The sequence below is a fragment of the Entelurus aequoreus genome, linkage group LG12 (genome assembly GCF_033978785.1).
Source record: "Entelurus aequoreus isolate RoL-2023_Sb linkage group LG12, RoL_Eaeq_v1.1, whole genome shotgun sequence".
In the NCBI taxonomy this organism is placed as follows: Eukaryota; Metazoa; Chordata; class Actinopteri; order Syngnathiformes; family Syngnathidae; genus Entelurus; species Entelurus aequoreus.
Genome location: NC_084742.1, coordinates 51,388,918 through 51,402,212, shown reverse-complemented (window position 1 = coordinate 51,402,212; position 13,295 = coordinate 51,388,918). Strand labels below are relative to the sequence as shown.

The 13,295-nt window shown below is 38.7% G+C and overlaps 1 protein-coding gene across 1 annotated transcript in view; it reads left to right on the top strand.

Annotated features, from left to right (window-relative positions):
* Nucleotides 1-13,295, top strand: part of ablim2 (actin binding LIM protein family, member 2) — a 94,751-nt gene extending 81,456 nt beyond the window's left edge. Inside the window, exons 17-20 of the mRNA XM_062066213.1 lie at nucleotides 6,125-6,185; nucleotides 6,276-6,283; nucleotides 6,368-6,448; nucleotides 8,820-13,295. Coding sequence (XP_061922197.1) covers nucleotides 6,125-6,185; nucleotides 6,276-6,283; nucleotides 6,368-6,448; nucleotides 8,820-8,933 — 264 coding nt within the window. The 3' untranslated portion in view covers nucleotides 8,934-13,295. The remainder of the gene's footprint in view (nucleotides 1-6,124; nucleotides 6,186-6,275; nucleotides 6,284-6,367; nucleotides 6,449-8,819) is intronic.

Sequence of the window (13,295 nt, the reverse complement as noted above, 5' to 3'; positions counted from 1 at the left end):
TTGTGATTGCACATTTGCACATTACATTTTGGGAGTGAACAGAGTTGTTAGAACGCTGGTTTGTGATATATTATTAAAGTTTGACTGACCTATCTGACTGTTTTTTTGACATTCCCTTTAGCGTAGCGTAGGTTCGGCTAATAACACGGGGCGGCTAATAGGTAAACAAAGTTTTGAAATATGCCATTCATTGAAGGTGCGGCTTACAACACGGGGCGGCTTATGGTGCGGAAAATACGGTACTAAAATGTGAAATGTTTTTTGAAACATTTTTAATTTTACATGAAGCATGTCATACTTTAGATTTTCAAATAGGTAAATTTTTACTTAATTTCCCATACTTTTTTTTAAATAATTTCCCCAAATATTTGTCATTTTCCATTAAACATTTCCTACATTAAATTTCTAATTTGTAAATTAGTGGAATCATCCAGTCATCTCCGTCCGCTTATCCGAGGTCGGGTCGCGGGGGCAGCAGCCTAAGTAGAGAAGCCCAGACTCCCCTCTCCCCAGCTACTTTGTCCAGCTCTTCCCTAAAGATCCCGAGACATTCCCAGGCCAGCTGGGAGACATAGTCTTCCCAATGTGTCCTGGGTCTTCCCTGTGGTCTCCTACAGGTCGAACGTGCCTTAAACACCTCCCCAGGGAGGCGTTCGGGTGGCATCCTGACCAGATGCCGGAACCACCTCATCAGGCTCCTCTCGATGTGGAGGAGCAACGGCTTTACTTTGAGCTCCTTCTGGATGACAGAGCTTCTCACCCTATCTCTAAGGGAGAACCTCGCCACCTGACGGAGGAAACTCATTTCAGCCGCTTGTACCCGTGATCTTGTCCTTTGGTCATAACTCAAAGTTCATGACCATAGATGAGGATGGGAACGTAGATCGACTAGCAAATTGAGAGCTTTGCCTTCCGGCTCAACTCCTTCTTCACCACAACGGATCGATACAGGGTCCGCATCACTGCAGACGCCGCACCGTTCTGCCTGTCGATCTCACGATCCACTCTTCCCTCACTCGTGAACAAGACTCTGAGGTACTTGAACTCCTCCAATTTGGTAAAGATCTCCTCCCCAACGAACCAAGTGCTGATTTTCATCCCAGTCGCTTCACACTCAGCTGTGAACTGATCCAGTGAGAGATTAAGATCCTGGACATACAAAGCCAGTAGGACAACATCATCCACAAAAAGCAGAGACCTAATCCTGCAGCCACGAAACCGTATTCCCCCAACACCCTGACTGCGCCTAGAAATTCTGTTCATTAAAGTTGTAAACAGAATCGGTGACAAAGGGCAGCCCTGGCGGAGTACAACCCTCACTGGAAACGGGTCCGACTTACTGCCTGCAATGGGAACTAAGCTTTGACACTGATCATACAGGGAGCGGCCCACCACAATCAGGTGACCCAATACCACATACACTCGGCGCATTCTCCACAGGACTTCAAGAGGGTCATGTTTAAGTGCCTGCTCCAAGTCCACAAAACACATGTAGACTGGTTAAGCAAACTCCCATGCACCTTCAAGGATCCTGAGTATAGAGTTGGTCCACAGGACCAGGACAAAAACCACACTGCTCCTCCTGAATCTGAGGTTCGACTAACTGACACAGCCTCCTCTCCAGTACACCTGAATAGACTTTACCGGTAAGGCTGAGGAGTGGGATCCCACAATAGTTGGAACACACCTCCGGTTGCCCTTTTTAAAGAGAGGAACCACCACCCTAGTCTGCCAATTCAGAGGCACAGCCCCTGATGTCCACGCGATGCTGCAGAGTCTTGTAAACCACAGCAGCCCCACTGCATCCAGAGCTTTAAGTAACTCCAGGCGGATCTCATCTACCCTGGCAACCTCAGCCCCAGAAATAGGAGGGTCCACCAGAGAGTCCCCAGGCATTGCTTCTTCATTGGAAGATGTGTAGGTGGGATTGAGGAGGTCTTAGAGGTATTCCTTCCACCGATCTACAACATCCGCAGTCGAGGTCAACAGAACACCGTCCCCACTATACACGGTGTTGACAGTGCACTGCTTCCCCTCCTGAGGCGGCGGATGGTGGTCCAGAATCGCTTTAAAGTCGTCCGGAAGTCGTTCTCCATGGCTTCTCCACACTCCTCCCATGTCCGAGTTTTTGCCTCTGCCACAGCAAAAGCCACACACCGCTTGGCCTGTCGGTACCTGTCCGAAGCCTCCGAAGTCCCATGAGCCAAAAGGACCGGATTGGACTCCTTCTTAAATTTGACGGCAGCCCTCATTGCTGGTGTCCACCAGTGGGTTCTGAGATTACCGCCACAACAGGCACCGACCACCTTGTGCCCACAGCTCCGACCGACTGCCTAGACTATAGAGCCACGGAACATGGTCCACTCGGACTCAATGTCCAGTGCCTCCCTCTTAACATGTTCAAAGTTCTTTCGGAGGTGGGAATTGAAACTCTCTCTGACGGGAGACTCTGACAGACGTTCCCAGCAGACCTTCACTATTTGTTTGGGCCTGCCAGGTCTGTCCAGCATCCTCCCCCACCATCGGAACAGACTCACCACTATGTGATGATTGGTTGAAAGCTCTGCCTTTCTCTTCACCTAAAGTGGATCATCGAACTACAGCCTAGGGTGTCCTGATGCCAAATGCACATATGGACACCCTTATGTTTGAACAAGGTGTTTGTTATAAACAATATGTGACAGGCACACAAGTCCAATAACAAAACACTACTCTGGTTCAGATCAGGGCGGCTGTTTCCCCCAATCATGCCTCTCCAGGTGTCACTGTCGTTGCCAACGTGACCGTTGAATACCCCCAGTAGAACAAGAGAATCACCAGAGGGAGCACTCTCCAGTACTCCCTCTAGGGACTCCACAAAGGGCAGGGACTCTGAACGTATGTTTGGTGCGTTAGCACAGACAACAGTCAGGACCCACTCCCCACGAGAGGAAGTAAAGGGAAGCTACCCTCTCGTCCACCAGGTTAAACTCCAACATACAGGCTCTGAGCCTTGGGGTAACAAGTATTGAAGTGAAGTGAAGTGAATCATATTTGGAGTCCAGCCCCTATCGAGAAGACTGGTTCCAGAGCCCGACTATATCTGGCTGGAACTTCTCGACCTCGTGCACCTGCTCAGGCTCCTCCCCCCCAGCGAGGGGATGTTCCACGTCCCAAGAACTAGCTTCTGTCGCCCTGCCTTCGACTGCTGCCCAGCTCACACTGCACCCGACCTCTCTGGCCTTCCTATGGGTGGTGAGCTAGTGTTTCATTCCCATAATGATAATAATAATGATAATATAAAAAGTATATTTGAATCAAACAATAATATTTATAATGGTAAATGTGATCTGACTGAGATTTGAACCATAGTCCATGTTGTGACCCATTCAGCTGTCTTCTCCATTCATGAGCAGTGTTGTGTAAAACTGCATGACTTCTTTATTTAACTGATGTTTGTGCCGCCCCTTTTTTTTTTATGTATTTGGTCATCAGTTCATGTAAACAGTACACTTCAAGTGCATAGCAGATAAATAAACAAAAGTATCGGTTTGCATTTCCTGACCAAAAAGGTATAGGCTGAAGCTAAAAGCCTATTATGTGTACCCTTTCCACATTCACTTTGTACATGTCAAATAGAGAAAAGAAAACAAAAAAACAAAGACAAAGAATCGATCTTGAGATAAAAAAACACAAGAAAGGACTCTAGAGACTCTGTCAAAATCATAGTACTTCATCACATGCATTGTTAAGCATGTAAATACATGCATTTGCCAATATATACATATGTACAGTTGTGCTCATAAGTTTACATACCCTGGGAGAATGTATGATTTCTTGGCCATTCTTCAGAGAATATGAATGATAACACAAAAACCTTTCTTCCACTCATGCTTAATGGTTGTGTGAAGCTATTTATTGGCAAACAACTGTGTTTACTCTTTTTAAATCAAAATGACAAAAGAAAGTACCCAAATGACCCCGATCAAAAGTTTACATACCCCAGTGACTTTGATCTGATAACATGCACAAAAGTTGACACAAACAGGTTTGAATGGCTAATCAAGGTTTCAATCCTCACCTGTGACCTGTTTGTTTGTAATTAATGTGTGTGTATAAAAGGTCAGTGAGTTTCTGGGCTTCTGACAGACCATTCAAAACTTTCTTTTGTCATTTTGATTTAAAAAGAGTAAACACAGTTGTTTGCCAATAAATAGCTTCACACAACCATTAAGCATGAGTGGAAGAAAGGTTTTTGTGTTATCATTCATATTCTCTGAAGAATGGCCAAGAAATCATAAATTCTCCCAGGGTATGTAAACTTATGAGCATGACTGTATAGTCGAGGTTACTGCGGTTAATCCGTTATACAGTGCTCAATACCGGGTTGGAGCGGAATATACGTTAGGTCTAGGGATGTCCGATAATGGCTTTTTGCCGATATCTGATATTCCGATATTGTCCAACTCTTAAATACCGATATCAACCGATACCGATATATACAGTCGTGGAATTAACACATTATTATGCCTAATTTGGACAACCAGGTATGGTGAAGATAAGGTACTTTTAAAAAAAATTAATAAAATAAAATAAGATAAATAAATTAAAAACATTTTCTTGAATAAAAAAGAAAGTAAAACAATATAAAAACAGTTATATAGAAACTGGTAATGAATGAAAATGAGTAAAATTAACTGTTAAAGGTTAGTACCATTAGTGGACCAGCAGCATGCACAATCATGTGTGCTTACGGACTGTATCCCTTGCAGACTGTATTGATATACACTACCGTTCAAAAGTTTGGGGTCACATTGAAATGTCCTTATTTTTGAAGGAAAAGCACTGTACTTTTCAATGAAGATAACTTTAAACTAGTCTTAACTTTAAAGAAATACATTCTATACATTGCTAATGTGGTAAATGACTATTCTAGCTGCAAATGTCTGGTTTTTGGTGCAATATCTACATAGGTTTATAGAGGCCCATTTCCAGCAACTATCACTCCAGTGTTCTAATGGTACAATGTGTTTGCTCATTGGCTCAGAAGGCTAATTGGTGATTAGAAAACCCTTGTGCAATCATGTTCACACATCTGAAAACAGTTTAGCTCGTTACAGAAGCTACAAAACTGACCTTCCTTTGAGCAGATTGAGTTTCTGGAGCATCACATTTGTGGGGTCAATTAAATGCTCAAAATGGCCAGAAAAAGAGAACTTTCATCTGAAACTCGACAGTCTATTCTTGTTCTTAGAAATGAAGGCTATTCCACAAAATTGTTTGGGTGACCCCAAACTTTTGAACGGTAGTGTATATTGATATATAATGTAGGAACCAGAATATTAATAACAGAAAGAAACAACCCTTTTGTGTGAATGAGTGTAAATGGGGGAGGGAGGTTTTTTGGGTTGGTGCACTAATTGTAAGTGTATCTTGTGTTTTTTATGTTGATCTAATTAAAAAAAAAAAAAAAAAAAACAATACCGATAATAAAAAAAACGATACTGATAATTTCCGATATTACATTTTAAAGCATTTATCGGCCGATAATATCGACAGGCCGATATTATCGGACATCTCTAGTTAGGTCAGGAAAAAACACACAGGCTATTTCATCCCTACAAGCCTGTTTCACAGGTTTCCTTGCTGTTCAGGGGATTTTGCAGGGAAACCTGCGAAACAGGCTTGCAGGGATTGAATAGCCTCTTGTGTTTTTTCCTGACCTAAAGTATGTATGTATATATATATATATATATATATATATATATATATATATATATATATATATATATATATATAGCTACCCATACCACATACTGACCAATGAGGACCAATGCAACATTTCCTACTTGAAAAGGTTTAAATTCATACATATAAATGTCGTGGAATGACTTTCATACAATGATTTTAGTTGTTTTTTTTTATTTAGTTTTCCACATACATAGCTATGATTTTTGCCAACTTTTTTCCATGAAACATTTTCGGATGTCAAATATGAACTTTCAAAATAAAATGTACAAATGTAGATTTCATTTTGTTAATGTTCATATTCATGGAAGTTTCCTCCTTCAAAAATGTAAATGTAGCATAAATTGTATTCCTGATTCCTCCAATGAAGGAATTTTCCTCGTGTGTTTCCTGACAGGCTGCTGACATGATGGAGGACCACGCTGATCCAGACTCTCACAGCTGGGGAGGCATGAGAGGTAAATAAACAACATCTCATGGCTTCCATCTCGTCGACAGCTTTTAAACGTCATGACTTCATTTTACTGTTTCCTTTCTTTATTTCCCAGAATACAAGGTAAGATTTGACTCATTCCATCCAATCAGTCCGAATGTTTTGACAATCAAATGAAGAAATATTGTTTTCCTCCATTGGTTGCAGGTGTACCCCTATGAAATGCTGGCAGTCACACACCGAGTGAAAGTGAAACTTCCCAGAGACATTGATCGCACACGACTAGAGGTGAATACCATCATGGTTCTTTTCTCAAAGTGACTGAAATGTTTTCCCTCTGATCTACTCAAGGTTTGACACTTGGTGTGTTGGAAAACATGTGCAGACTTGATGCCACACGCAAAAAGAGTCTGTCTTGCAAAATAATAAGCACATACATATACTGTATATATGTATGTATATACACTACCGTTCAAAAGTTTGGGGTCACATTGAAATGTCCTTATTTTTGAAGGAAAAGCATTGTACTTTTCAATGAAGATAACTTTAAACTAGTCTTAACTTTAAAGAAATACACTCTATACATTGCTAATGTGGTAAATGACTATTCTAGCTGCAAATGTCTGGTTTTTGGTGCAATATCTACATAGGTGTATAGAGGCCCATTTCCAGCAACTATCACTCCAGTGTTCTAATGGTACAATGTGTTTGCTCATTGGCTCAGAAGGCTAATTGATGATTAGAAAACCCTTGTGCAATCATGTTCACACATCTGACAACAGTTTAGCTCGTTACAGAAGCTACAAAACTGACCTTCCTTTGAGCAGATTGAGTTTCTGGAGCATCACATTTGTGGGGTCAATTAAACGCTCAAAATGGCCAGAAAAAGAGAACTTTCATCTGAAACGCGACAGTCTATTCTTGTTCTTAGAAATGAAGGCTATTCCACAAAATTGTTTGGGTGACCCCAAACTTTTGAACGGTAGTGTATATATATGTATATATATATATATATATATATATATATATATATATATATATATGTATATATATATATATATATATATATATATATATATATATATATATATATATATATATATATGTATGTATGTATGTATGTATGTATGTATGTATGTATGTATGTATGTATATATATATATATATATATATATATACATACATACATACATACATACATATATATATATACATACATACATACATACATACATACATACATACATACATACATACATACATACATACATATATATATATATATATATATATATATATATATATATATATATATATATATATATATATATATATATATATACATACATACATATATGTTTGTGTGTGTGTATAGGGCCTGATCTACACAATATTTGCGTGTACTAAAACTTGTGCAAACTTGATGCCGCACACAAAAAGAGTGTTGACAAAATCTGTCTGCATAAAGACAAATATTCTTTAAAGTAAATGATTGTTGTAATGTGTGACACCTTGAGACAATAATTGTCTAAAAGTAGTCTTTCTTTACTGCTTATTTTCACACTTTTATGCATTTATGTGTATGAAATATAAAAATGGAATAGCAATCACAATTTTGGAGAGAAAAATTGCAATTGTTTTGTTTTTTTCTCAAAATCGTGCAGCCCTATTTGCCCGTGCTGTTTAGCGTGTGGTATTTAGTAGATGAGGCCCACAGTGTATATATGTATACTGTAGGGTACATATGTCAAACTCAAGACCCGGGGGCCAAATGTGGCCCGCCACTTCATTTTATTTGGCCCTTGAAAGCCTGGAAATAATATGTATCAATAAAGTACTGTAACTTTTCCTACTAAATGTATTATTTCTTTCTATTTTGGGAGAAAAAAACTATATGTACTCCATGTAATTGCAAATTATATTAACTTAAATGTTGTGTAATTATGCAAAAATATATTATCAAACATTCAAACCATTTTTTTAAATAGAAATAAATGCTAGTAATAATGATTTCAAAGCAAGGTATCCATGAAATTGTGCAATATAAAAGTAGCATAGTGAAATTTACTGTGGTTTTTACAGCATTTTTCTCTAAATGAAAAAAACTGTACTTTTTTTTACTGTAATAAACTGTGGTGCCATTTTGGCAATTACAGTAATACACCGAAAAATCTACAGTTGTTGATTTGCGGTAAAAAAAAATAACTAAAAATTGGCAGCTCAGGTGCCAAAATTTTACTGTAAAATTGCATTTTTTTTAAATTTACAGTAAAAAAACAAATGTACATTTTACAGTAAAATTCTGGCAACTGAGCTGCCTTTTTTTTGTTTTTTTAAACATAAAAACAGCAGTACTGTTTTTCCATTTACAGTAATATACACTACATTTTGAGGTGAAATTATTGCAACTTACCATTTTTTTTTTACATTTTAGTTTTTAATAAATCTACTAATAAAATGCCTACAAAAATGTTGTAATAATAGTATTCACTGTTAGGAGCGGCCCTCTGGGGCCAAACATAACATAGTATTACGCCTATCCCACTTCTGGTGTGGTAAAGAAGAGATCCCGGATGAGTTCAACAGGCCTCTGGTGTACTGTCCTGTCTCCTGCTATCTCTTCCACCCGTCAACTTGTTTGTTTTGTGTTTTTTTTTAGCGCCACCTATCGCCCGAGGACTTCCAGAGGGTGTTCGGAATGACGCTAGAACACTTTGACCGCCTGGCCCTATGGAAGAGGAACGACTTGAAGAAGAGGGCGCGCCTTTTTTAAGACAGGAAAGGCCTGAATCCACAAATTAACAACATAATGCCTTGCCATTATAGTATAGAACCGCCATTTTGTCCATCCTGATGCGATGCAATGATACACTTCATGGCTTTACGACCATCTGTGACTTATGATAGACTTTCTGTTTTTTTTTTTTGTTTGTTTTTTGCATGACCACTCGCCTGCTTTTAATCACTAGCTGACTGTTCTCATGATAATTTAGCAGGAAATCATTCAACTGAAGCAATCACGTATTATTTATTATATGACCATTCTTTTTTTTAAACCATATAACTCATTCTATAGAAACATGTAAAGCAGGATTAGATATAAACAATACATTTGACATTTTAAATAGTCAAAAAAAAATCTCATTAAATATTCCACACTTTTATGACACCTGAATTAACAATCACATATTTTCACATAAACTTCCTTCATCCACTAGATAATAACAAAACTTTTTTTATTTTTATTAATTAAGTAAATTAAATTGATAAAACTAAAGTAAAACTGAACTACTCATGCTTAAATAATGATTTTTAACATTATTATTCTAAGAGTATTTGATACCCACTAGTCAATGTTTATTTAATGATATAAAATACCATTATTAAACAAGTTCAATTAAAAACATACAGTGCAACGCAATAAAAATATAGCGAAAATTAGTGGTCAACCAGTAAATATTTCTGATTCATGTTTTCATTTTTTATTTACTTGTTACATTTTTAATTTGCGAAAATAAAACCTAAATAAAATAAAGCTACCGACTAACTATTTTTTTAACACTAAACATTTATATTATAATGACATGTCCTTGATTGACCACATGGAGACAATTACCGATCAGTTATGTGTTTTTGAAAATGTATTTATTAATTTAATGCATATTAGAAAAAAAGAAAACTAGTAAAAGACGTTGGAAAAACCGCAAAACAAAGATTTTTTTTCAAAATGGTCCACTTCCACGTTCTCGGTGTGTATTGTCATGAGAACTTTATTTCCAACGTATGCTGCACTGTAAACATGCTATTATTAGAAACATATTTATTATTTCAACCCATATCTGCTAATAATTGTGTTTTATAAGCTACTTCCTGGACAATAATGCAAATAGGAGAAATCCGGACACTTTGTTTTCATACCGCTGTTTTGTGACATGACAAAATTAGACCAAGATCAATAATTTTAAAACCTTTTACATGACTAATGTGACCTATAATCTGCACTGTACAACTCACTTGAAAAAAAAAAATCAATCTGGGGAAGTGAAAAAAATACAAAAAAACAACAGATATTGTGAATCACTTTCAAACTCCGTTTAAAGTGCCTCCTAAGAACCTCAAATGAAGTTCAACTCTTCTCGTAGGCTTTTCCTGATATTTTTGGAGCCATATCTTGTACTCTGAGTTATGGTCCACAGAACGTGAAGGCATCAGTCAGGGGAAGAGGACACAAAAATTCCCACGGCCTTCAAAATACCTGGCGGGAACACACAGAAGACATTCATTAGCAAATGGAGAAAATATGACAGAACAGGGACATTGCCAAGAACTGGACGTCCCTTCGCATTTGGATTCAATGGAAAGTGGTCAGGGAGGCTGCCTAGACCATGGCCACAGACGGAGCTGAATGAGACAATAATGCTTTGTCTAGGTCCAAATAAACCAAGGTTGATTTTTTTGGGGGGGCCGTAATTCCAAAATGTATGTTTGATGCAAACACAGCACTGCTCATTAGCAAAAGAACACCAGACCTACAGTAAAGCATGCTGGTGGCAGCATCATGGTTTGGAGTTGTTTTTCTTCAGCTGGATCCGGGGCTCCAAATACCAGTCAATGTTTCAATCAATCAATGTTTATTTATATAGCCCTGAATCACAAGTGTCTCAAAGGGCTGCACAAGCCACAACGACATCCTCGGTTCAGAGCCCACATAAGGGCAAGGAAAAACTAACAACCCAGGGGGATGTCAATGTGAATGACTAAGAGAAACCTTGGAGAGACCGGATGCAATGGACGTCGAGTGGGTCTAGCATGATATTGTGAGAGTCCTGTCCATAGTGGATCGAACATAATAGTGAGAGTCCAGTCCATAGTGGATCGAACATAATAGTGAGAGTCCAGTCCATAGTGGATCGAACATAATAGTGAGAGTCCAGTCCATAGTGGATCGAACATAATAGTGAGAGTCCAGTCCATAGTGGGGCCAGCAGGAGACCATCTTGAGCGGAGACGGGTCAGCAGCGCAGAGATGTCCCCAACCGATGCACAGGCGAGCGGTCCACCCCGGGTCCTGACTCTGTCTCAGTCAATGTACAGAACCTTCAGGCTTCGGCTTGAAAGCTGAAAAGGAAAGGGGATTTCATCTTTTGGCATAACGACGAGGGACACGTTCAAATCAACAAAATAATTGTTTCACCAGATGATGAATCGTTTTGGAATCGCTCATCGAGACCTCAATCCGACCGAAGGTCTGACGGGACCTGCAATCTTGACAGATTTTCAGATATATTTTGTAAAGAATCCAGATATACTCTTACCCAAAAAGTCGGACGTTTTGAAATTCTTCCCCTTAAAAGATGTTGGGTTTTTTTCAAAGTACAAACCCGGTTTCCATATGAGTTGGGAAATTGTGTTAGATGTAAATATAAACGGAATACAATGATTTGCAAATCATTTTCAACCCATATTCAGTTGAATATGCTACAAAGACAACATATTTGATGTTCAAACTGATAAACTTTTTTTTTTTTTGCAAATAATCATTAACTTTAGAATTTGATGCCAGCAACACGTGACAAAGAAGTTGGGAAAGGTGGCAATAAATACTGATAAAGTTGAGGAATGCTCATCAAACACTTATTTGGAACATCCCACAGGTGAACAGGCAAATTGGGAACAGGTGGGTGCCATGATTGGGTATAAAAGTAGATTCCATGAAATGCTCAGTCATTCACAAACAAGGATGGGGCGAGGGTCACCACTTTGTCAACAAATGCGTGAGCAAATTGTTGAACAGGTTAAGAAAAACCTTTCTCAACCAGCTATTGCAAGGAAATTAGGGATTTCACCATCTACGGTCCGTAATATCATCAAAGGGTTCAGAGAATCTGGAGAAATCACTGCACGTAAGCAGCTAAGCCCGTGACCTGCGATCCCTCTGGCTGTACTGCATCAACAAGCGACATCAGTTTGTAAAGGATATCACCACATGGGCTCAGGAACACTTCAGAAACCCACTGTCAGTAACTACAGTTGGTCACTACATCTATAAGTGCAAGTTAAAACTCTCCTATGCAAGGCGAAAACCGTTTATCAACAACACCCAGAAACGCCGTCAGCTTCGCTGGGCCTGAGCTCATCTAAGATGGACTGATACAAAGTGGAAAAGTGTTCTGTGGTCTGACGAGTCCACATTTCAAATTGTTTTTGGAAACTGTGGACGTCGTGTCCTCCGGACCAAAGAGGAAAAGAACCATCCGGATTGTTATAGGCGCAAAGTTGAAAAGCCAGCATCTGTGATGGTATGGGGGTGTATTAGTGCCCAAGACATGGGTAACTTACACATCTGTGAAGGCGCCATTAATGCTGAAAGGTACATACAGGTTTTGGAGCAACATATGTTGCCATCCAAGCAACGTTACAATGGACGCCCCTGCTTATTTTAGCAAGACAATGCCAAGCCACATGTTACATCAACGTGGCTTCATAGTAAAAGAGTGCGGGTACTAGACTGGCCTGCCTGTAGTCCAGACCTGTCTCCCATTGAAAATGTGTGGCGCATTATGAAGCCTAAAATACCACAACGGAGACCCCCGGACTGTTGAACAACTTAAGCTGTACATCAAGCAAGAATGGGAAAGAATTCCACCTGAGAAGCTTCAAAAATGTGTCTCCTCAGTTCCCAAACGTTTACTGAGTGTTGTTAAAAGGAAAGGCCATGTAACACAGTGGTGAACATGCCCTTTCCCAACTACTTTGGCACGTGTTGCAGCCATGAAATTCTAAGTTAATTATTATTTGCGAAAAAAAAATAAAGTTTATGAGTTTGAACATCAAATATCTTGTCTTTGTAGTGCATTATATTGAATATGGGTTGAAAGGGATTTGCAAATCATTGTATTCCGTTTATATTTACATCTAACACAATTTCCCAACTCATATAGAAACGGGGTTTGTATATGTACAGATTGTAGGTCACATTAATGGTGGAAGGAGTTTGAAATGCCTTAGTTTGGTCTCATTGTTTTTTGAAGAGGTGTGCATGTATGTATGTATATATATATATATATATATATATATATATATATATATATATATATATATATATATATATATATATATATATATATATATATAT